The sequence below is a fragment of the Heterodontus francisci genome, chromosome 10, assembly GCF_036365525.1.
Source record: "Heterodontus francisci isolate sHetFra1 chromosome 10, sHetFra1.hap1, whole genome shotgun sequence".
NCBI lineage: Eukaryota > Metazoa > Chordata > Chondrichthyes > Heterodontiformes > Heterodontidae > Heterodontus > Heterodontus francisci.
In genome coordinates, this window is record NC_090380.1 from 37,765,360 (window position 1) to 37,788,343 (window position 22,984).

The 22,984-nt window shown below is 45.4% G+C and overlaps 1 protein-coding gene across 1 annotated transcript in view; it reads right to left on the reverse strand.

Annotated features, from left to right (window-relative positions):
- Positions 1–20,919: 20,919 nt before the first annotated feature.
- egfl6 (EGF-like-domain, multiple 6) overlaps positions 20,920–22,984 on the reverse strand; it is a 100,814-nt gene continuing 98,749 nt past the window's right edge. Inside the window, exon 13 of the mRNA XM_068040470.1 lies at positions 20,920–22,145. Coding sequence (XP_067896571.1) covers positions 22,035–22,145 — 111 coding nt within the window. The 3' untranslated portion in view covers positions 20,920–22,034. The remainder of the gene's footprint in view (positions 22,146–22,984) is intronic.

Sequence of the window (22,984 nt, forward strand, 5' to 3'; positions counted from 1 at the left end):
CCGCTCTGCAACGGGACCCGAGTTTGCATATCTAAATTACATCTTTGCATTAATTAAAATGTAATTTGCAGTAATCTTACCTTCAGTTGCTGATGTTCAGGATGACGTGCGGCACTCACGCACCTTCACTTTCCCATCCAGAGAAAGCTGGTGCCACTGAGGTGGGGAAGGGGTCAACCCTGCACTATGTACCGTATGGTGGGTGGGAAGGGGTCAACTCTGCATTCCATTGTGTATGAGGGAGGGAAGGGGTGAACTTTGCATTATGGTGTTCTGTTTGCAGGGCTGGCAGCCTTTTAAAAATGATGCCATCACCTGCTCCCTCAACAGGTGATGCCATGAACGGCATCGCTGAGGCGGCTCCACCACATGACTGGGGGGGGGGGGGTGGCGGGTACCGCTGTGCATGTGCAAAGTGCTTGCCAGACGCAAGATCGTGGCGGCATGGGGCCCGTGCGTGGCAGCCACCATTTTCTGCAAGGGAGAACGAGATCCAGCCCCAAAGGTTACTACACAAAATAAGAGTTCATGGTGTGGGCAACATATTAGCATGGATAGAGGATCGATTAGCTAACAGGAAGCAGGAAGTAGGGATAAATGGGTCATTTTCGGGTTGGCAAGCCATTACTAGTGGAGTGCCACAGGGATGGATCAGTGCTGGGGCCTCAAATATTTACAATCTATATCAATGACTTGGATGAAGGGACCGAATGTATAATAGCTAAGTTTGCTGATGACACAAAGATAGGTAGGAAAGTAAAGTTTCAAGAGGACATAAAGGGCTGAATTTTACAGTCCCCCTGATGTTGGGGGTTGTGGCGGGGGGGCAGGGGGGAGCCGTAAAATGCCTCCGGCAGAGGCCCACCATGGGCCTCGACACCGGGAAGACCCGGCCCAATATTGCTGGTGGCGGTGAGGCCTCCTGGCAGCCCCCTGCCGCTCGGCGATGGGAGCCCCATTTAAATATTTAAATGTATTTAAATAAACAAATTGATTTCCTTTCCCAGTCTGGGGATCCAAGTCGGAACACTGGTGGGGAGCGGTTCAATTTTTCAGTATGGCAGAGGGTGGAGCGGCGTCAGAATCATTTCATTGGTCTAGGGGATGGTGGGAAGGGGTAAAGTTTAAAGTTTATGAACTTTGGTGGGGGGGGAAGTCAGGTGCACAAGGTAAGTGTTTTAGTGGGGGGAGAGGGCAGGTAATTAATTCTATGGTTATTGGGGGGGAATGGGAGAGGGTCAGGATCAATGTATTTTATTTTTTAAAAACACTGTATCTTTAAATAATTAAATTGAATGTTAGGGTTTGAAGCCTTTTAAAAATGGCGTCAGCGCCTGCGCAAAGGCTACTGATGCCATTTCCATGGACGGACAGCCCACCCCCTCCACGTCTTCGTGGTGGGCAATCCTCCCCGGCCATTTAAATGAGCTGCCGTGCTGAATATTGTGGCAGCTTCGCGACGCGCTGTCAGTGTGAGCGGACTGCCATTGTTTACATCCGCTACCAATTTCGGAGGCATGAACGTAAAATGCAGCCCAAAGAGTCTACAAAGGGATTTAGATAGGTTAAATGAGTGGAGAAAATGTGGCAGATAGAGTATAATGTGGGAAAGTGTGAACTTGTCCACTTTGGCAGGAAGAGTAGAAAAGCTGTATAATATTTAAATGGAGAGAGACTGCAGAGCTCTACAGTACAGAGGGATCTGGGTGTCCTGGTACATCAATCACAGAATATTAGTATGCAGGTACTGCAAGTGATTAGGAAGGCAAATGGAATGTTAGCGTTTATTGCAAGGGAAATCGAGTATTAAAATAGGGAAGTGTTGCAACAGCTGTACAGAGCCTTAATTAGATCGCATCTGGAGTACTGTGTACAGTTTTGGTTTCCTTACTTAAGAAAGGATATAATTTCATTAGAAGTAATTCAGAGAAGGTTCACGCGACTGATTCCTGGGATGAAGGGGTTATCTTATGAAGAACGGTTGAACAGGTTGGGCCTATACCTATTGGAGTTTAGAAGAATGAAGGGTGATCTTATTGAAACATATAAGATCCTGAGGGGACTGGACAGGGTGGATGCTGAGAGGATGTTTCCCCTGGTGGGGAGTCTAGAACTAGGGGAAACAGTTTAAAAATTAGGTGTCTCCCATTTAAGACTGATGAGGAGAATCTTTTTCTCTCAGAGGTCATTAGTCTGTGGAATTCTCTTCCCCAGAAAGCAGTGGAGGCTAGGTCATTGAATATATTCAAGGCTGAGTTAGATAGATTTTAAATGGAAAAGGGAGTCAAGGGTTATGGTGGGCAGACAGGAAAGTGGAGTTGAGGCCACAAACAGATCAGCCATAATCTTATTGAATGGCAGATTAGATTTGAAGGGCTGAATTGCCTACTCTTGCTGCTAATTCTTGTATTCTTGTGTTGCTAACCACTGCTCCTGACCTCACTGGAATATCACTCATGTATCTTCAGCAAGCACCCATACCAGTATGGACACATCTTGAGCACCCACTAGAGGAAGGAGACTAGGAAACACTGCTTGGAGGCCAGCTGGCATCACCAGCTCTGAAGTTCTTTTCCTTTGACTGATTGCTTAAAATAGCATAGGCAGGAAGTGTAATTAAAAGCTTTTTATGTTGTCTGATGCAACATAAATAAGATGCGTGGAGTTCAGTTGATTGAAGATCTCAAATAGGTTTATTAACAGCTACCAAGAATATACAGTGCAGAGCTGACTAATTACAGGACTTACTTCTAGGGGTTACTGAGTGAGACTAGCATGCAGTCACATGACTATGTCCTGGCACTTAGTTCATTCGCATACTAAGACCTTAAAGGGACATCACTCTGAAAGGCAATCACACAACAGGAACTTAATAAATTAAAATGTGCAGGAGTTCAAAACAGAGGGCCATTTAAGGAAGTCACTAATAAAACCAACAAGGAAATCAGTAAAAAACCTGTTTACTCTGAGGGTGGTGAGAACGTGGAACTTGATCACTATCACAGGGAGTAGTTGAGGCGAACAGCATAGATGCATTTAAGGGGAAGCTAGAAATGTACATGAGGCAGAAAGGAATAGAAGGATATGCAGATAGGGTTAGATGAAGAGGGGTGGGAGAGGCTTACGTGGCGCATAATCACTGGAATAGACTGGTTGGGCCGGTTATCCTGTCTGTGCTGTAAATTCTATTTACTTCGCCGTAATAGCACAGACAGGAATTTAACAAATTCGAATAGCATAGACAGGAATTTAGTGAACTAAAATGGTGGACAGGAATTTAATAAATTAAATAATATGGATAAGAATTTAATACCCTGATATGTCCAAGGAGGTGGGGAGGGATTAGGCTGTGGCCAGGAAACCCAGAAATGTAGGTAACGGAGAGGTCCTGCTGAATTTGACAACAGGACCTCATTTGAATTTTTTTCTCCATTTCCCAGCCAGATTTCCTGCAGCTGCTAAATCTAAAAATAACTGACCTGCCCCTTTGGGAGTAGGTTATTGCCAGCATCCCAGCCTACCTCAAGTTTCAGGATTCTGAAATTTTAAACTTGCCCTCCCTAATGCTTCCCCATCTGTCGTGGGAGATTAAAACTGCCCCCCTCCCCCTCCAGCAAGTTAATAAATCAGTACGGGTAGGAACTTAATGTAAATGTGTTGTCCATGGAGTATATTAAACCCAATAGTGACTATCTGGTCATGGTTGTGCAGTTTGGGAAAGCATGGACCAGAGACCCTGCAGTTGGCCAGAGACAGGGCTGGGTAGTGGCTGGTCAGGCATTATTTCTGGGATAAATTACATCAGGCCACTGGCAAAGCAGCTGAAAACACCGCTGGCATTTATCAGAGGTCTGGAAGCAGGTCAAACATCTGCAGTTGGCTGAGGAATGGTAGGTACACAGAAAGCTTCATGCAGGCCAAAGGCAGAAAATCTAACTAATAAAAATTCAATATCTTCTTTTCCCCTTGTTTATTTGTTTAATTTCATAGAATCACTACAGAATTCATGACGAATCTCATAAATTAGCCAATACAACTGTCTGTGCAGTGTGGCAAAATAGCCATGCTCCTAACTTCGAGATTACCATTGCTTTTTATTTCTGTGCTCATTATATTAATGGGTGGGAACCGAACATTTCCCATTTTAAGCACCCAGAGGCAGGCTTACTGGTATAACCTGGACAAGGAGGGAAGCTTCCTCACTTGCTTCCACTTCTGCGATTTTCCTGAAGTGACAACAGTCTTCAAAAGGGGGCTTTTACCCCCTGTGCAGTTAAAAATAAAAAAAATGGAAAACCTGACTCCAATTTGCCCACTTCCAGTTAATACTGTGGTGGAGGACTGGGTGCCCAACCTGCTCCAAGGAGTCAGGTGGGTCATTAAAAGATTTTAAGGAGGCTGTGTGCCTCCATTGTAACTTCACTTTTATTTTTAGCACCTGTTGGCTGGGTTCTTCTGGCCTCAGGAATCCCAGCAGATCACTTCTTGACCACCACCCTTTGATCCAAACCCTGACGACCCTGATGGCTCCCCATATGCTTTCCCACTGACTGGCAGCCACCCTGTCCATCTGGCTGGCTGTCGGGTGGGAAACCTTTTGGAAAAATTTTAAACTGGTCCTGCCATCGAATTCGGCAGAACATGTGGGAAACCTTTACTTCCGTGTTTCCCTTCAGCAAATCCTCCCTCTCCTTCCTCTCTTCTCACCTCAGAATATTGTCAGGGACATAATTTGCCTATCTATAATATGGCAGGCACACTATAAGATGCATATGATGGGACGATGTCCTATGATGTATTTCCCATAATTGGCATCTTAGCGTCACTAGGTACAAGAAAGGTCACTAGGTCGCATCCCCAGCAACCAACCTGGCAGGAGAGAGACCATGAACAGTGGCCTTTGATCCTGTTCCAGGTAGGTTTTGAGTAAAATGGCTGTAACCAATTCTAGAGCTTCAGGCCAGGGAGTGTGTAACACCGTTCGGGTGGTAGTGAAGGATAAGGAACATGGTGGGATGCATCAAGTTCCTGAAGGTGTTCAAGGAGAAGGGAAACCAGGTGCTGCTGTCGATCCTCACAGTGGAGCCACTCTTCACGCTGCCATCGCAACGTGACTGGGTGGTGACAATTCACCTCGACAACCCCCATGTTCCTGTTGTGGATGTACTCACCTTCCTCGCCAGGTACGTTGAGGTGGCCGGCAGCAGCACTGATGTCAAGGACCCATTTGGATTTGGGCCAGCAAGTGGCAGGTCAAGGTGACCTTGAAGGTCAATGCCAACGGAGCCATCATCCATTCTCCCTTCAGCTTCGCTATCGGGGGAAGTCGAGTCTTCTCGGTCTATGCGGGGCAGCCCATAGTTTGTCGTACCTGTGGCAAATCTAGTCACGTGGCAGCCAACTGCAACACAGTCGTCTGCAAGAACTGCAAGAAGGAAGGCCATAAGGACTGTAAGCAGAGTAAGTGCTGCAACCTGTGCGGTGAGGCAGGCCACCTCTACAAAACCTGCCCCAAATGCTGCCCCAAATGCTGCCTCAGTTATGCACAGACAGCAAGGTCCAAGGAAAGGTCGGGAGAAGGAACAGTGAATTCGGCTAGTGCTGGGAAGGAGACAAGTAACCCTCTCCGCAATGAGGAGTCTACCTGAGAAGGAGAAGAAAGGGGAGGCAGCTGTAACCAGCGACCCAACACCTACCCCGTGCCCAGAAATCCCTCCTCTACAGACAGAATCAATGGAGGACGAGGCAGCAGATGGACAAACTGGTCAGTGGCAAGTGGTACAAAGGAAAACCACAAAGAAAAAACCTCCAAAAAAGGAACAGGCCACCACCCAAACCAGTGGCAAGAGGAGGCTACCGTCTGAGACAGACTACGGCAGCTCCTCCTCACTGGCCAGAACGACAACACCTGCAAAAGAAGAGACAGCACTCAAAGGAGCTGGAAGATAAAGCCCCCCAGCTCTGGGGCAGTGGAAGCTGTGATGGACCCAGCGTGCCCCAAACCCAAAGTGTCGAACCTAGCGACATGCCCAGCACATCCCAGCTCCGGGACACCGATAGCAAAGAAGTGTTGGGCACACTCCAGCTCTGGGAAGTCGGGAGCAGTGATTTCTTTGAGGAGGAACAGAGGGGAAAGACACCAACAGCAGAGGACAGCTCAAGCCTTGCTACCTACAAGACCCCGCCAATGTCACCCCAGCGGAACAAACCCCCCCCCCCCCACCCCATGAGAAACCAGGAGGGGTTTCTGAGCCCAATGAATGTGAAACAGTTTGCGTACACTATGGGTATGCGGGAACATACCGAAGGACTGGGACTAGCAAGGACAACTGGTGTGGAAAGCAACAACTAACTTAAAAATGGGTTTAAAGATTGCTTTGATTAACATGCGTAGCATTAAATCCACAACGCGATGTGTTTCAACCTTGGACTACCTCGCCAAGGTCAAAGCCGACCTGCTATTTCTGCAGGAGTGTGGAATACCACACCTCAGCACCTAAAGGCAATGATTGCGATGGTGGTCCCACGGGCCATCGATCTGGTCAGGGGGTAATGATTCCTATTCCTCCGGCCTGGGTATCCTGCTGCGGGGAGGTAACTTCACCATCTCCGAAGTTAAGGAGGTGGTGGGTGGTTGCATCCTCATAGCAGATGTAATGTACAACAATGCTCCGCTCTGGTTGATCAACGTGTATGTCCCGGTTCAATGCAGCGAGCAGCTGACCGTCTTCCAGCAGCTCCCACTGCTGCTGGCGATATCCAGGCCGGTCATTCTAGGCGGTGACTTCAACTGCATCATCGATGCAGCTGGACAATCCGGCAGTGATGACAGCAAACTGGATGCTGCTTCCAGATTCCTAATGGAAACAGTAAAAGATGCCAAGCTGCACGACGTCTTCAGCAAACCTGCAGACGGAGCGCAGCGAAGATACACCTGGTCAAGATCGGACGGGTCAACCCGTTCCAGATGCTACACTGCTAACCCCAGAGAACGTTGAGGAACTCAAAAGGGATTACAAAGGTTGGAGAACCGTGAAACCCCTCTTTGAGTCTCCGGTGCACTGGTGGGAGGTGATCAAGGAGAATATCAAAGCTTCTTCATCCACAAAGGTGTTCAGAGGGTGAGAGAGAGACAGTGGGAAATGTCCCAACTCCAGAAAAGAATGCGAAATCTGCTCTGGCTGCAGTCAATGGGGGTCAAGGTCAAGGAGGATCTCCAAGAGGTGAAGAGCCAGCAGGCCTTGCTCTATGCCACGGAGGCCTCCAAGATCACCTTCTGGTCCAGAGTCCGCTCCGTTGAGCAGGATGAGACGTGCTCACATTACTGCTTCCAAAAAGTACACTGAGAGAGTTCTGTAATCAGCAGCCTGAAGGAAGAGGATGGCTCGGTAACGTCTTCGCAGTCCGACATACTAAGGATCAGCAAATCCTTTTATGCTGGGCTGTACGACGTGAAGCCCATGGACAGCACGTCTTCCCAGTCCTTCCTGTCATCTATCACGGAGGTCTTAGATGACAGCATGAGGGAGAGACTGGACAAACCGCTAACTCTGGATGAGCTGACAAACGCTATCAGGTCCTTTGAGACGAGGCAAACTCCCGAAAGCGATGGCTTACCAGTTGAGTTGTATTCGGCTATGTTGGACTGGATCGGCCCAGACCTGCTGGAAGTATACAAGAGTATGCTTCTGGCTGGCAGCATGCCAGAATCCATGAGGAAAGGCATCATCACCCTCATCTACAAGCGGAAGGGGGAGAGGGCGGAAATGAGAAATTTGCGGCCCATCTCACTGCTTAATGTTGACTACAAGATTCTGTCCAAAGTCATCGCCAGTCAGGTCAAGTCTGCTCTGGAGTTGGTGATTCACCCTGACGAGATCTGCACTGTACCCGGCAGGAAGATCTCTGATAGTCTCGCGCTACTCAGGGATACGATCGCCTATGTACGGGACAGAAGGGTGGACACCTGCCTAATCAGCCTGGACCAGGAGAAGGCTTTTGACAGGATATCACACACCTACATGATGGACATGCTTTCCAAAATGGGGTTTGGGGACGGAATCTGCAATTGGATCAAACTGCTCTACACAAACATCGGTAGTGCAGTCTCAATCAATGGGTGGGAATCAGAAAGTTTCCCGATCGAATCTGCAGTCATACAGGGCTGTCCTGTCTCCCCGGTCTTGTTTGTTTGCTGTATGGAACCTTTTGCTGAATCCATTAGGAAGGATGCGGGCATAAGAGGGGTGACAATCCAAGTCAACTGAGGCACTCAGGTAAAAACCTCCCTGTACATGGACAACGTCGCCGTCTTCTGCTCGGACCCGCTGTCCGTTCGCAGACTGATCAACATCTGCGACCAGTTTGAACTGGTCTCGGGAGCCAAAGTCAACCACGGCAAGAGTGAGGCCATGTTCTTTGGGAACTGGGCTGACCGATCCTTTGTCACCTTCACCATCAGGTCAGACTACCTGAAGGTGCTGGGGATATGGTTCGGAAGGGCTGGGGCGTGCGCCAAAACCTGGAGGAGCGAGCAGCCAGGGTACACCATAAACTGAGCATGTGGGAGCAGCGATCTCTATCCATTGTGGGTAAAAACCTGGTCATCAGGTGCAAGGCACTCATGTTGTTGCTGTATGTGGCGCAGGTCTGGATCATACCCCACTCCTGCGCCGTGGCGGTCACCCGAGCCATTTTCCGCTTTATCTGGGGATCTAAAATGGACCAGGTCTGGAGGGACACGATGTTCAAACCTCTGGATAAGGGCAGGAAAAATGTACCCAACGTCGCCCTCATCCTGATAACCACTTTTGTATGCGGCTGCATCAAGCTGTGCGTAGAGCCCCAGTACGCAAACACCAAGTGTCACTACGTCCTGAGGTTCTGTCTGCACTGGTGTTACGAAGGATGGGTCTGGTCACATTGCCGCGGAACGTTCCATCCAGTTGAACTGTGCCATACCACCTACCCTTCGTGGGAAAGTTTCTGCGGGAAAACACCTTTGACCACTAATCCATCAGGCAGTGGTCTGCATGGACTGTCCTCAAGGCCCTATGGGAAAAGGAGATGGTGGATCCGGTTGGATGGTTCCCTGAGTCATTTGGCGGAATGCCTCATCACCAGAACTTTCAAACAAGCACCAAGACGTAGCTTGGCTGGTGGTGAGAAGGGCTCTCCCCATCAGATCCTTCCTGCACGCCTGGAGTCTTGCCCCCTCCACATGCTGCCCTCGAGGTGGCTGCGGTGAGGAAGAGACAGTTGCCCACCTTCCTTTGGAATGTGTCTTTGCAAAGCAGGTGTGGAAAGAGATGCAGTGATTTCTGTCCAGGTTCATCCCAAGCAGCTCTGTTACACAGGAGTCTGTGCTCTATGGGCTGTTCCCAGGGATGCACACTGAGATAAACATCAACTGCTGCTGGAGGACCATCAATTCGGTGAAAGATGCTCTTTGGTCTGCCAGAAACTTGCTGGTCTTCCAGTGCAGAGTTGTCCACGACCGAATGTTGCAGACTGGCACATTCTAAGGCCCAGGACTACGTGCTGAGGGACGCACTAAAGCTTGGGGCAGCCACCACAAAGGCTGAATGGGGAAAGACCACAGTGTAAGGTCCCCCCAACCAAAATATGGGTTTGCTGTAAAATGTACAAGGTACATAAAATGGAATGGAAGGGTTGTGAGGCAACTCACTCCTGTAACAAAGAAAACTGATTTCCTTTGCACTTTTTGGAATGTCAGCTTGGTGCTGTTTTGAACTGTTTTGTAATGCGGTTCTTACAGATTTTTATGGATAAAGTATATTTTTGAGAAAAAAAATTCCTCAGCAACCAACATTGCTAAGGTCCACTTTGATTATGGCAATTGATTGATTTAGTCAAAGTGGCAAGTTCACAACACAGGGGAATTTTTTTTGAATGGATTGTCTGCCCTGCTATGCTGTGGCAATATTCTGCTGCAAATCATTTACCCACTCACTGGGTTGGATTTTATTTTTCTGCTGCCAGGAGCTGCGGCAGCAAAAGAAATGGCAACCTGCATTTACAGACCACGCGCTGTCATGCTGCCGCGTTCTTGAGCGTGGCGGATCATTTAAATATGCAGGGCGGCCACCTCCCCCAATCACGTGGTGGGGTAGGCCTTGACGGTGTCAGCTATCTCTGCGTGGGCGCTGGCGCCATTTTTAAAGGGCTGCTAGTTCTATTCAGAGAATGCAGAGTTGCCCCCTCCCCCCCACTACACTAAAAATAAATGTTTGGCCCATTTTGCCCACCCCTCCCCATAATACTGAAATTGCAGATTTGACCCCTTCTCCCCCCAACTGTACAAAGTGCAGAGGTCACTCCCCCATCCTCCTACCCTAAAAATGCAGATGTGACACCCCCCCCCCACCCCCCGCCACTGACTACACTAAAAATGCTCTGATCCCCGCTTCCCCACCTTGATGGCACCAGTTCTCCTGGACAGGGAAGTGAAGGCGAGTGAGTGCCACCCGTTGCACGGAAGATCCCGATCCGTCGGTAAGATTGCGGGGAATCGGATTTAAATGTATGGATAAAGTTAATTTCAATATGTAAAGTCCGGTCCCATCACCGAGTGGCAGGGGGCTGTCATGGAGCCTTGCTGCCTCTGGGTAGATTGGGCCCGGCAATCTCGGCGACGGGCTCCTTGGCGGACCGCTGCCTCTGCGATCTTCCCTCCCCCTCCCCCGCCACAGAGCCCGACATCCGGAGCTCAACAAAATTCAGCCCACTGTGTCACCATTCTGCTTCATCAGTCGATACCATCATTCGTGACATAATTTGTGTTGATGATACCTTGTGCATTGATTTGAAAGCTCTAATCTACTTTCCATCCTCAGAAGATCTTTGGAAATGAATCATATTTCACTTGCCCTCTTTGTAAAATAATCTGGACTACATCTCCCATTTGAAGTGCTACCTTGTTGTAATCACACCCAGTGGTTACATATTTGGTATTATGCATCGCATGCAATTGTTGCACAAAATGAAGATGGAATCGCCCATCTGATTATTGGTGGCTGCTTTATCTCCACCCACTCCATTTTAAATAAATATATATATACTCTACATTTTTGGCTTGCAATATTGGAATTCTAATTATGATGCATGTTCCTAGTGGAGAGGAGAAAGGACTTTTCCCCAAAAGCAAATCAGTTCTTTTAATTTTTTTAAATGGATCATCTGCCAGAACTGTCTGCCCATGCTCTGCCCTGGCAAGATGTTGCTGCAAATCCTCCACCCACTCTCAGTGTCACTTGGCACTATTCTGTTTCAGTGGATACCATCATTAGTGACATACTTTATTCCCATTATTTGAAGTTTCTGCACAAAATGACAGTATGGCATGGAAATCAGTCTGATTGTTCAACGCACAAGTATGGACACTTTAGGCAGGTGGGAATCGAGCAATACTTGTTTGAAATACAGCCTAAATAAAGTGTTGGTTTTGAATTGTATGCAAGGATACAGCAGGAGGAGTTGAATACTAAACTTCAGTTTCGTTAGCAACTGAAGTACAATTTCAGTCTGTTCTGGAAAAATGGTCGTTACCAACTTGTTATCACTGTCGTCATTTTTTTCCCTTTCATACTTTTCTTCCTGTGAAGGTGCTGCCACTTCCTGAGACCCTGTCAGCTTCCAGCACGGACCCAAGTGGCCATTCTTCATTGAAGACGGAAGGCCATCTTCCACAATCAGTTGGCCAGAAAGTTGGGTCTGGGATTGGGGAAGTGTGCCTTTCCCTCTTGGGCTTTTTCTTGTGCACTAAGACAACTAGGCGGAGAGCGTATGGCGCATATTCCATCCATTTCTACCTGAAATTTGCAATCGGGGCACAACAACTGGCATAGAATCCTAATTTGCATATCTAAAGAGTCTTGGGCCTGTTTTAGGCAGGCACTCTGCCTGCCCATGTAAAGCCTATCAGGAAATTGCTTCAGGTGGGCATTGGGCATCAACGGGAAGGCTGAGCTATCTGATTGTGTTTGGGAAAGGTGTTTAACAGGTAGCCAAGCCAATATAGCTTATTTTATACTATCATCTAATTACTACCTTCTCTGCACCAACAGACTATTCAAATGAGATCCATCACAGCTGACATTTATCCAGTCTTTCTCAAGGTCCATAGAGAAACACTTTCTAGTCGGATCAATGGGCACTAGTTAGCTAACTCTTTGCTACTCCCAGGACATGAGACAAATTATAACGACCCCACTACAAATTTAACTTGAGTTTGATCAACTTAACATAGAACAAGGATTGAACTTGGTGCTTTGCTGGGGAGTGTGGCTCAGTAATATACCATGTGGTACATCTCTGCACTGTGCAATTAAGAGAGATACTTTCTATGGTATGGTGGGACTCTGGTCAATGCTGTATCAGTGATCTGGCATTAATTAAGTGAGTACTGTGTATATCTCAACATTGTTATTATCCATAATCTTTGTTGTGTGGAATATCAAGCAAGAAGGTAGTATTTGTAATGTTGTAAAACATCCTGTAAAATAATAGCTCAGCAGTTTCCTATTAAGTGGATGCCAGGTTCACATGAAAATGATTTAGATCAATTTACTCAGCAGGATAATTTACTGGGCTGTTGAAATGTGCATTGATCTTTATTTCCTTGAAAAAGCTTTAGTCATGGCACTGCACGTATTGCTTGCATGGTATTTAAAATGGTTTGGTTCAGTCTTTTGTTGAGCAAAATCCATTGTGTGGGTGTTTTTTGTTGTTGATCGCTGCACAGATGTGAACTTCTGATTGATTACCCAAAAGGCAATCACTGTTAAGTTCAGAGCTAAAGTTAGGATAATGGCATACTGAAGCCACTTCTATTAGTCTTATTGTACTGGCAGTCATTATTACAAAACTTGATTATTACAAACTTCCTGCTGTATCAAGGTGGTCCTCACTGAAATCCTATTAAAATTTGTAAAACAAATCCTAAACACACCAAACATCCAGTAACGGGCCTCACAGAACCATTTGTGATTAATTTAGTTTGATTCTAACAGCTGTAATTATTTAAATGCTCAGATGAAGTGGATCAAATTTACCTCTGCTATGGTTCCATGACATGTTTGGCAATTGTCAAGTGCAGCGAAACAGCTGATGTCTCTCAGTAGCCTGTTGTGACTGAAATAAACTCAAGTCTCTCGATGAATTATCAGAGGGTTGTAATTATGAGGTGTAAGTGTGAAGGATCAAAAGGAGTTTCTTCAGAAAGCTGATGGCAATTTGGAGCAAACAAAAACTGCGCATAAAAATCTGCTGCTTTCAGATTGATTTATATCTTATGTATGTGGGGTTCTACTTCCTTGTATTTTCTAAAGGTGAATATCTGGAGTCTGGCATCGGCTTCAGTGAATGCAGAGCGTACAGCAATGCTGAAATCCTGACTTGAAAGATAAAGGTGGGCCATTGAAAATCTGGAAAAATTCCTCATTAATTATTCAACAGCTGTATTTTTAGAAAACGGATAACATTATAATGTACAAGCTATTATTGACGTATCATGCTGATAACTTTCCTGATGTTTGGCTCTGATTTAATAGGCCAATTTTACTATCACATGTTGTACTTTGTTACTGATTGTGTCTTTACCAGTGCAGTCGACTCATACTCACATTAACTTGGATGCTTTCCATAATTAAGGGGAAAGAATTATTTTGTGTATATATTGTACAAAAGAACTTGTGTCTGGTAGTAATCACGATTGTATCTGATACTCTGCTGATTGTGGGGTTGTATGTTGATTCAGGGCTGTCGTTAGCCTTTAATAGGAACTGCATAGAAATTTGTAATTTGCCCTAAACATTTGATATTTTATATATTGTTAACTTTATTTTTATCTTGTGCAAAGATAAATAATATGCACATAGGTGGTTTGCAGAACACAGTTATGAGAGTGAATCCAACTAAACGTCTGGATTAAAAGACGCACAAAAAAATTAATTTGTTCCATCAATCCTGAATATTTTCTGTCCATTTTACACCACAATTTGACTTTTTAAAAAATAATGCATACATGTTATAAAAGCTGACAGAGCTGTCATCTTTCAGATGAACTGTTAAACTGAGGCCCTTTCTGTCAACTGTAAATGATCCCATGGCACTATCTGAACAAGAATATGGGAGTTCTCCTGCTTTTCTCAACCAACATCAATAAAAAAGCATATGTCATTGTTGTTTGTGGGAGCTTGCTGTGCACAAATTGGCTGCTGACTTTCCTACATTACACTTCAAAAGTATTTCATTGGCCCTAAAGTGCTTTGAGACCTCCTGAACTTGTGAAAGGTGCTATAGAAATGCAAGTTTTTGTTTTCTTCCAGTGAACAAGGGGCATGCTTCCAAACATACATGCCTGGAGCTGCTAATTCGAAAGTACTCAACCGTACTGTTCTTAGAAATGCTCTAGGTATTGCACTACTTAGTACAATGCAGCTGGAACATAATCATGGGCCACTTAAACTGATGTCATCAGTAATGATCTGACATTTCCTGACATCGGAAAACTAGTATGTATTGATTCTCTTTGGCTATGAAGTATTTTTTTTATTGCACCACAAAGTGCAGATTGAACTCTGAAAGGTCACTGACCTGAAGCATTAACTCTGCTTCTCTCTCCACAGATGCTGCCAGGCCTGCTGAGTATTTCCAGCAATTTTTGTTTTTATTTCAGATTTCCAGCATCCACAGTATTTTGGTTTTGATGAAGAGATCCAATAATTGACAGATATAATGATATGCTTTCAGTCGTTTGCATCTTCAATCAGATTCAGGTGTTTGCTTGGCATATTTGCTTATTTTCATAAATCTAAGCTCGTTAAAAACTCTACTGCCCGTATCCTTTCCCCCACCAAGTCCTGCTCAACCGTCGGCCCAGTTCTCGCACACCTACATTGACTTCTTCCTCAAATCCTCAAACTTAAAATTCACATCTTCATATTTAAATCCCTTTATGGCCTCATCTCTCCCTATCTCTGCAACCCTACATCCCTCCCCACACCCCTACCCCGTTTCTATCTAAACTCTTTGCTTGTCTGTCTCTGGCCTCTTGTGCATTTTCCCTTCACCCAACTATTGACAGCTGCGCCTTCAGACATCTGGGCTTCATGAGCTGGAATTCCCTTCCTAAACTCCTTAAAAACAGGCTCCTTTCCTCCTAATACCTCTTACTTTGCATCAGTGTCCTTTTTTTAATTACCTCCTACGATGTGCCTTGGAACATTTTGTATGTTAAAGCGCCAGACAGATGAAAGTTGTTTGTTCATCAGTCATTGGTTACTGACCACTGCAGTTTGCTACAAACCAGCCTAAGCAAAGGGGCACACATGACTGAACAGACTGGGATGATTGTGATAATGTGATGGTGGTTATAAATGAAATGGATGGTTTTACTCAATAAAAAGACAACTTATTGCTATGCTTCCTTGCTGGAACCTGCAAGGATACTTTTGTTTGATCCAGATTTTAAAAAAAGACTCAGTAATTCTTTGACCTTTACACAGACCACACAGCAAAATTAAAAACATTAAATAATCTTATCACGTAAGATCCCTGGTGTGACTCCTGTCTCTACTCAGTTATCTGATTTCAGTAATAGGAAACTACAGTTGGTATCAGCATTCTTGGCCTGAGTGGGGGAGGGGAAATCATCTAACCAGAGATCCCTGCTGGAAAGGATAAGGGTGTAGAGACAAGGGCTGAATTCTATAAGCCTGCCGCCGAAATTGGTGGCGGATGAAAAAAATGGTAGGCCGCCTGCGCAGGCCACACGCGAAGGAGCCACCGTGATTCCAAGGCGGTGGTGGTTCATTTAAATAGCTGGGGCGGGCTGCCCACCCCCCCCCGCCCCCGATCACCTGGAGGGGGTGGGCTGTCCGTCTCCGGCAATGGGGTCAGCTGCCTGTGCGCAGGCGCTGACACCATTTTTAAAGGGCTTTCAGCCCTACCTGGGCATTTAAATATTTAAAGTGAAATTAAATTAAATAAATACATCTCTTTTGCCCCTCTCCCACTGCCCTCAATATCAATTAAATTAATTATTTGCCCTTCCCCCACAAAAACACTTACCTTCACAATCTGACCTCTCCCCACCCCCAAACTGCACAAACTTTAAACTATAACCCTTCCCAACATCCCCTGTGCCCATGACATTCATTTGACCTCCACCCCACATTGAGAAACTTACCTCCTCCCCCCCACCCACCAGTGTTCGGCCTCGCTTCCCCGAATGGAGATCCGAAGGCACGGCAGTGCCACCAGTCTTCCACCCACCATCCCCAAACTTAAACCCCCAGAATTCTATACTAAACAAGCTGCCTTGGCCCCATCTTGCATCACTCCCAGTGTAAACATATGTAAATTTAAAGAAGGTTGTCCATGGTAGTGGCAAGACTACATCTGAATGCTTGTGGTTATGAATAATCAGGACACACTTCACTTGATGCCTCATGCAAATCTTCTACGTGCTGGAATTAATCACTGAGTTGGTTGTCCTTCTCATATAGGAGCTCCTTGGTATCAAGTATCTAGTTAGTCGGTGGTTACAGGTTGATGGCCCTCTGCAGGGTCAATAGTTTGGTCTGTAGGTATTTGTTCCCAGAATGAGACACTCCACAGGTTCAGTTGGCCTGTGTGTGCCTTAGTGGAACTATGCAAGCAGTAACAAATGTCCGGCTCAGGACAGACAGTGGCTGTAGTGCAGTCTTGGATTGAACAAATAGGCAACAGTGAGCAGCACCAGTACTGGCTTTGATCCCACTCACAGTCAGCCACAGACGGTACTGGGGCTGGACTGGATCTGAAACAAAGGATGTGTCAATGCTTTATCCCCAAAAGGTACCTGTGTAGACAAGGTGTCCACTGACTTGTAGACTATATATGCAAATATACAAACTCATTTAAATATGTTGGTGAGTACACACCAGCATTTACAATAGTGTCATAAAGTATATGTGTGAATGTGCATCCATATGAATAGTGTCATAAATGTGAATGCACTTTCATGAGAAAAAAACAACCTGGAGCTTGATAGGGAGGTTGTGTCACATACGTGCCATCTCTTTCAAAGATAGCTGCAACAATTATCTCCCACCCACATCACATTGCCCGTAGTCAGCAAAGTCACCAGACCCACAGAATGGTATCAGGGTTAAATTATGAGGACATTGCATAAGTGTGGCTTATATTTCCCTGAGTTTAAAAGATTGAGGTGTTTAAAATGTTAAAAGATTTTGATAGGGTAGATACAGAGAAACAATTTCCTCTGATGGGGGAATCAAAAACGAGGGGGTGCAAATTAGATTATGTCCAGTCAGCAGTGAAATCAGAAAGCACTTTTTCACACGAAGGGTAGTAGAAATCTGGAATTCCCCTCAAAAGGCTGTGGATGCTGGGACAATTGAAAACAGATTGAGAGATTATTGTTGGTTAAGGGTATCGAGGGATATGGAGTTAAAAGGGTACAGATAAGCCATGATCTACATGGATGACAGAATAGGTCTGAGGGGCTGAAGGGCCTGCTCCTGTTCCCATGTTCTTCAATATGTATGATTCGAGCACCTTCCAGGCTAGCACTGAGGACATTAGTGATGTCAGCTAGTCTGTTGTCCTTAGATATTTTGATGAGGTGTCGGGTACACTGTCCAGCAGCACCAACAATCTCACCACTTTCACAGCATCATGGTACAGTAATAATTCTACAGGTCTGTTGGCTTTCCCAGATTTCCATATAAAGCACAGTCATTTCATTGTATAATTTACTGGCTCTCTGAGTATATTTCTTGTGACACATTAGGAGTGCCATTACTGCATTGTTGTGACCCGAGCAACCAGCAAAGGGCTGCTGACTAAAGTTAAAAAGAAAAAGTGCTGGAAATACTCAGCAGGTCTGGCAGCATCAGTGGAGAGAGAAGCAGAGTTAATGTTTCAGGTCAGTGACATTTCATCAGAACTGATCAGGCCTGCTGAGTATTTCCAGCACTTTTTGTTTTTATTTCAGAATTCCTGCATCTGCAGTATTTTTGTTTTTATTTAAGGGCTGCTGACTGTTGTGCACTGGGTACTTTCTTAGCATAGGGAGGGACACTGGTCGTGGGATGGGAAACAAGGGGGTACTAAGCAGGAGAGGGAAAGGGCAGATGCCATAATGCATCCCAGCCACAGAGTTGAAATCGGGTTTGCATACGTTGGATTAGAGCATAGCTACCCGACCCAAACCCGACGGGACCCAACGACATGTGTCGGGTTCGGGTTGGGTTGCACTTCTGGGTCCGGCATTTGGGCTCGGGTCGGGCCGGGCCAGGTTGGACACGCTCTATCACCATGTCCGGTAAATGGCTCCAATATTATGTACGCTTTGGACTTGAAATATTGTTTAGTTAGTTATTTTAAGCTTGTGCAGATAAGCAACAAAGTGAAAAACGGAAGCTAGGTTAACTGATGGTCGGTTTGGGTCGGGTCGGGTGCGGGAAAAAATGAAAGGACTCGGGTCGGGCTCGGGGTCGGATGTGGTTCTGTTGGGCTCGGGTTGGGTTTCATTTGCAGACCCGAGCTGGCCTTTATATTGGATTGCACTTGGCCATGCTGAGTGTTTCAAGTGCATTGGGGAGTGACTGCTTCAGCACATAGGATAGGCATCATTGCATAATCTACATCATTGCAGCCTGATTACCTATTACTGACCATGTTTGGTGTGAGTGGATGGAGCACCTGCTCCATGCTTACTAGCAGAGTCGTGGCATCTTATCTCAGCCTGCACCAACCCAGTTACATCAGAAAGTATTTGGTGAGTTTTTCACTGGGTGAAACACTGTGCAGTAATGCACGTGAAGACCTCTGAATGGAAGAAAGGTTGCAAAAGAGGAGAACAGCAATTCACAGCTGAATACTCTAAAGATTCAAATCTCTGGGTCCAGTGTTTCACAGAATCACAGAATTGTTACAGCACTGAAGGAGGCCATTCAGCCTGTCGTATCTGCGCTGGCTTTCCGAAAGATCAGTTTACGTAGTGCCACTCCCTGGCTGCCTCCCCATAGCCCTGCACATTCTTCCTTTTCAGATAACAATCCAATTCCCTCTTGAATACCTCAGTTGAACCTGCCTCCACCACAATCTCTAGCAGTGCATTCCAGATCCTAACCACTCGCTGCATGAAAACGTTTTCCTCATGCCACTATTTCTTCTTTAGCCAATTACCTTAAATCTATGCCCTCACCAACCCCACCCACCCCACCCCCCACTTGCCGGGGCCTGCCTGACTGACCCTGGTGCCGCCTGACCCCACTTACCTGGTTAGGAGGGTGCAATTCTTCAAGGTTATTCTCCTCTTCCAGGTGCAGTTCCAGAAATGGCCACTGCTCCCGGTGAGACTGCTGAGTGCCGGCCATCCGATTAGCAAGCAGCTTCTGGGGATGGGCGGCCCCTACGGCAACCAATTAGTTGCTGCCCCCTGTAAAATGCAGCTCCAGGTCCTGCAGAACACCGAATTGGGGTTGCTTCCCTCATTTTGGGCCTATCGGGACCCCTACTGAGAGAACAAAAGTCCGGCCAGATAGTCAGGAGGATGCTGGCGAGTCAGCCTCAACAGCACATATCCTCAGGGATTCTGTGACATTGGAACTAATGGGTCTGTTCACATATTTGAGCAGTACCACATCTGTCCTTGTGCTTAATGGGCTGCAAGCAGTTGCTGTCTCTTATTAGAATGACAATGAGTTCACATCCTTATGACCCTCTCCAATTGCAGCACATGAGGGAAAGTCAGGCCTGAGCCGGGCACTGGAAGTAGGGCCCTCACGGATAGCAAATTCACTGTGAGGAATGCCACCTCTGTTCTAGATGGCTTCACGTGAACCTTCCCAGCTAACCATCTGTTGTATCACTCAGGCAGTACCTTGAGGAAATAGAAGAATAGAAGCCTGAGTAAGTTAGCCAGCAAAAGGGGTAGCTATAGCAGTCAGAAGTAATTTATAGTGCTTGAAATTGTTGAATTTTATTTTATTTTATTTAGAGATACAGCACTGAAACAGGCCCTTCGGCCCACCGAGTCTGTGCCGACCAAGAACCACCCATTTATACTAACCCTACAGTCATCCCATATTCCCTACCACCTACCTACACTAGGGGCAATTTACAATGGCCAATTTACCCATCACCTGCAAGTCTTTGGCGGTGGGAGGAAACCGGAGCACCCGGCGAAAACCCACGCGGTCACAGGGAGAAGTTACAAACTCCGTACAGGCAGTACCCAGAATTGAACCCGGGTCCCTGGAGCTGCGAGGCTGCGGTGCTAACCACTGTGCCACTGTGAAAGATTGCTTGACCACCCAGACTTCAATGATATTTCTGGATTTGTGCAACTTAGTGTACTGAAATAAAAACAGAAAGTGTTTAGACTTAAAAGATAGCAGAGAACAGGTGGAACCTGTAGTATAAGGGACTGAAAGGGTTAATGTTTGGACAGTGAGAGTAACACATCCCACTGTGACGATGACGTAAGAGATCACGTGTAATAGGCTTGGGAGAAGCAAGAAGCATCATGAGTAGTAGAAGTTAGACAGTCTTGTGGAAAGTCTATATAGTCCATGTAAGTAGAATAAATGAGTTTAGATTTACAACGACTCCGAGACTCTGTAAACCAAGCTCAAAAATGATAGCAACAATATACAACAGTGAGTGTGAGAGACCGGCCTGTCACTTCCCATAACCTCAGCAACTTGAGGCATTGCTCTGTGATGTCAATTTTTAAAAAATCTCAGAAGTCAGGTTCAGAAAAGGACATTTATCTATAAAGAGAACTTTTATTGCAAAATGTTGTACAAATACACAAGAAATAATACAAAATATCAATATCAAAATTCATCCCTGCTACAGGCACAGGTATGATTTAACCGTCATATTAAAGAAGTCTATTCACACTGATTTTCTAGAGAACTCGTATTTTCCCACAGTGGAGAACATTGGCCCTGAGGTTTTACTGACCATCCAGGCCACCATATGCCAGTCTTGAGACCCTACTGCCTGATATTGGAGAGCAGCAGACGGAAAGCCCCAAGACCCAAAGATCTTGTGGGTACCTGAAATAAAAGCTGAAACTTCCCTTTTGGGCCCCCTTCACTTTCCTGCCAGAGCACATCAGACTATCTATTCCGAGGGATCTTAGGCGCAAAGGCCATTGCCAACTTCTCAGGGCGTCACTGGAAATGGGCATCCTTTGATCATGAAAAAAAGAGGTTGAGGCAAGGGGACCTGGAATCCCCTCTCTAGCTGGATATGCTGGGCCTCTACCTATTGCAGATGATGTTAAAAATTCTCCCATTTGTGGAAACCCCTGAAACCCTGAGGCAAATTCAAAGGGGGTGCAGACCTGACGTAAAGGTCTTTGCGCCCCTTCCCCCACCCTTTTCCTCTCTGTGGCATCCAGGAAATTAACTTTTTTCCCAGGCATTATCGCGAAGAATCTAGGAACCAAAGGAATTAGGTAATGGCTGTATCAAATTTAAAAATACATTGTTATTTTTCAAATATCATAGAGTGCTTTTTTAATACATTTACATTTACAAATGCTTTGTGCTTAATCACATTAGGTGGTTATCATATAATATAGCATTGGACAAAATACTGTTGTCAATGAACATGACAGTAAAATCTAGTTAGAAAACTGGATATTCAATGGGCCAAGTAAAAGAACAAGCTAGTGAGTAGTTAGTTTAAAGATCACTGGGAGAGTGCACATCTGATACACACAGCACTTAGCTGCACTGATGAAACGGCATTACAATTGTACAGTTAAGAAACATACATATGATGCTCATAATAGTTAATACCAAAACCTTGAGTGTGAAAATCCTGCAATGCCAAAGAAATGTAGGCACCAGAATAAGAATACTTCACTGTAAAAAAAAAAGTCACATTTTATATACTGGAGAGCAGTCTGATCTGAAGTAGGTTTTACTGTTCTCATGTGTTTGCCGACCAAATAATTCAGGAGTTTTAAATTTAATATATGCCTCTCAGTTATCATTCTGTAAGGTCTCTTCTTGGCAAGATCCAGAGGTCAGAATAACATTGTCCAATCCAATTTCTCCAAGTCTGCCTTTTCCTCGTTCTGCTTCAAAGATAACCTACAAGATAATTTTTTTAAAAAGCAGAAATTCACATGCATAAGTCATAAGTGATAATAACAAATTATTTTCCCTTAATGTTGTGTGGTTAAACTCTTCTCTTTTTGCAATTTCTATGCCTCACCACTAACAGCTCACACTAACAACTAGCAGCTCACATAATGGTTCAGTTACTACCATTGTTAATTATAAATTCCCCTCTGTCAGCTCAGGAGCGATGATGGGCTGATAGAATTCGCCCATTTTTGTCAGTTCTGGACTAGCTCAGCTGCTTCAGTTATCATTTCTATGACAAGTGACTCTTGATATTGTCTATTCAGGGCTTTCTTGGTCTTCCTCGGCTTCTTGTTCCATGTAACCCTGTGTGTAGGTCCACAGTTAGGAAGTTATTCTAGCTGTTCCCATTCTTGAACCATACCCAAACCATTGTAGTTGTCCGGTTATATTACTGGACTAGTAATCCAGACACTGGACAAGAGGTCTGGACTAATAGTCCAGCGAACATGAGTTCAACTTCTCACCAGGGCAATTCAGAATTTGAATTTCGTTTTTAAAAAATTGATTTTATTTTTAAATGCTAGTGTCTATAGTGACCATGAAGCTGTCTAATTGTCATAAAAAGGCAACTGGTTCACTAATGTCCTTTGGAAGTGGCTGAGCAAACTATTCAGTTGTATCAAGCTGCTACAAACATGGACTACAGTGGTTCTTAAAAAAGGCCCACCACCATCTTCCCGCGGCAACTAGGGGTGGGCAATAAATGTTGATATTGCCAGGGATGCTAACACCCCAAGATGAATAAAATAATCCTTCTTTTTGGTTTTTGCCAATGCCAGGCC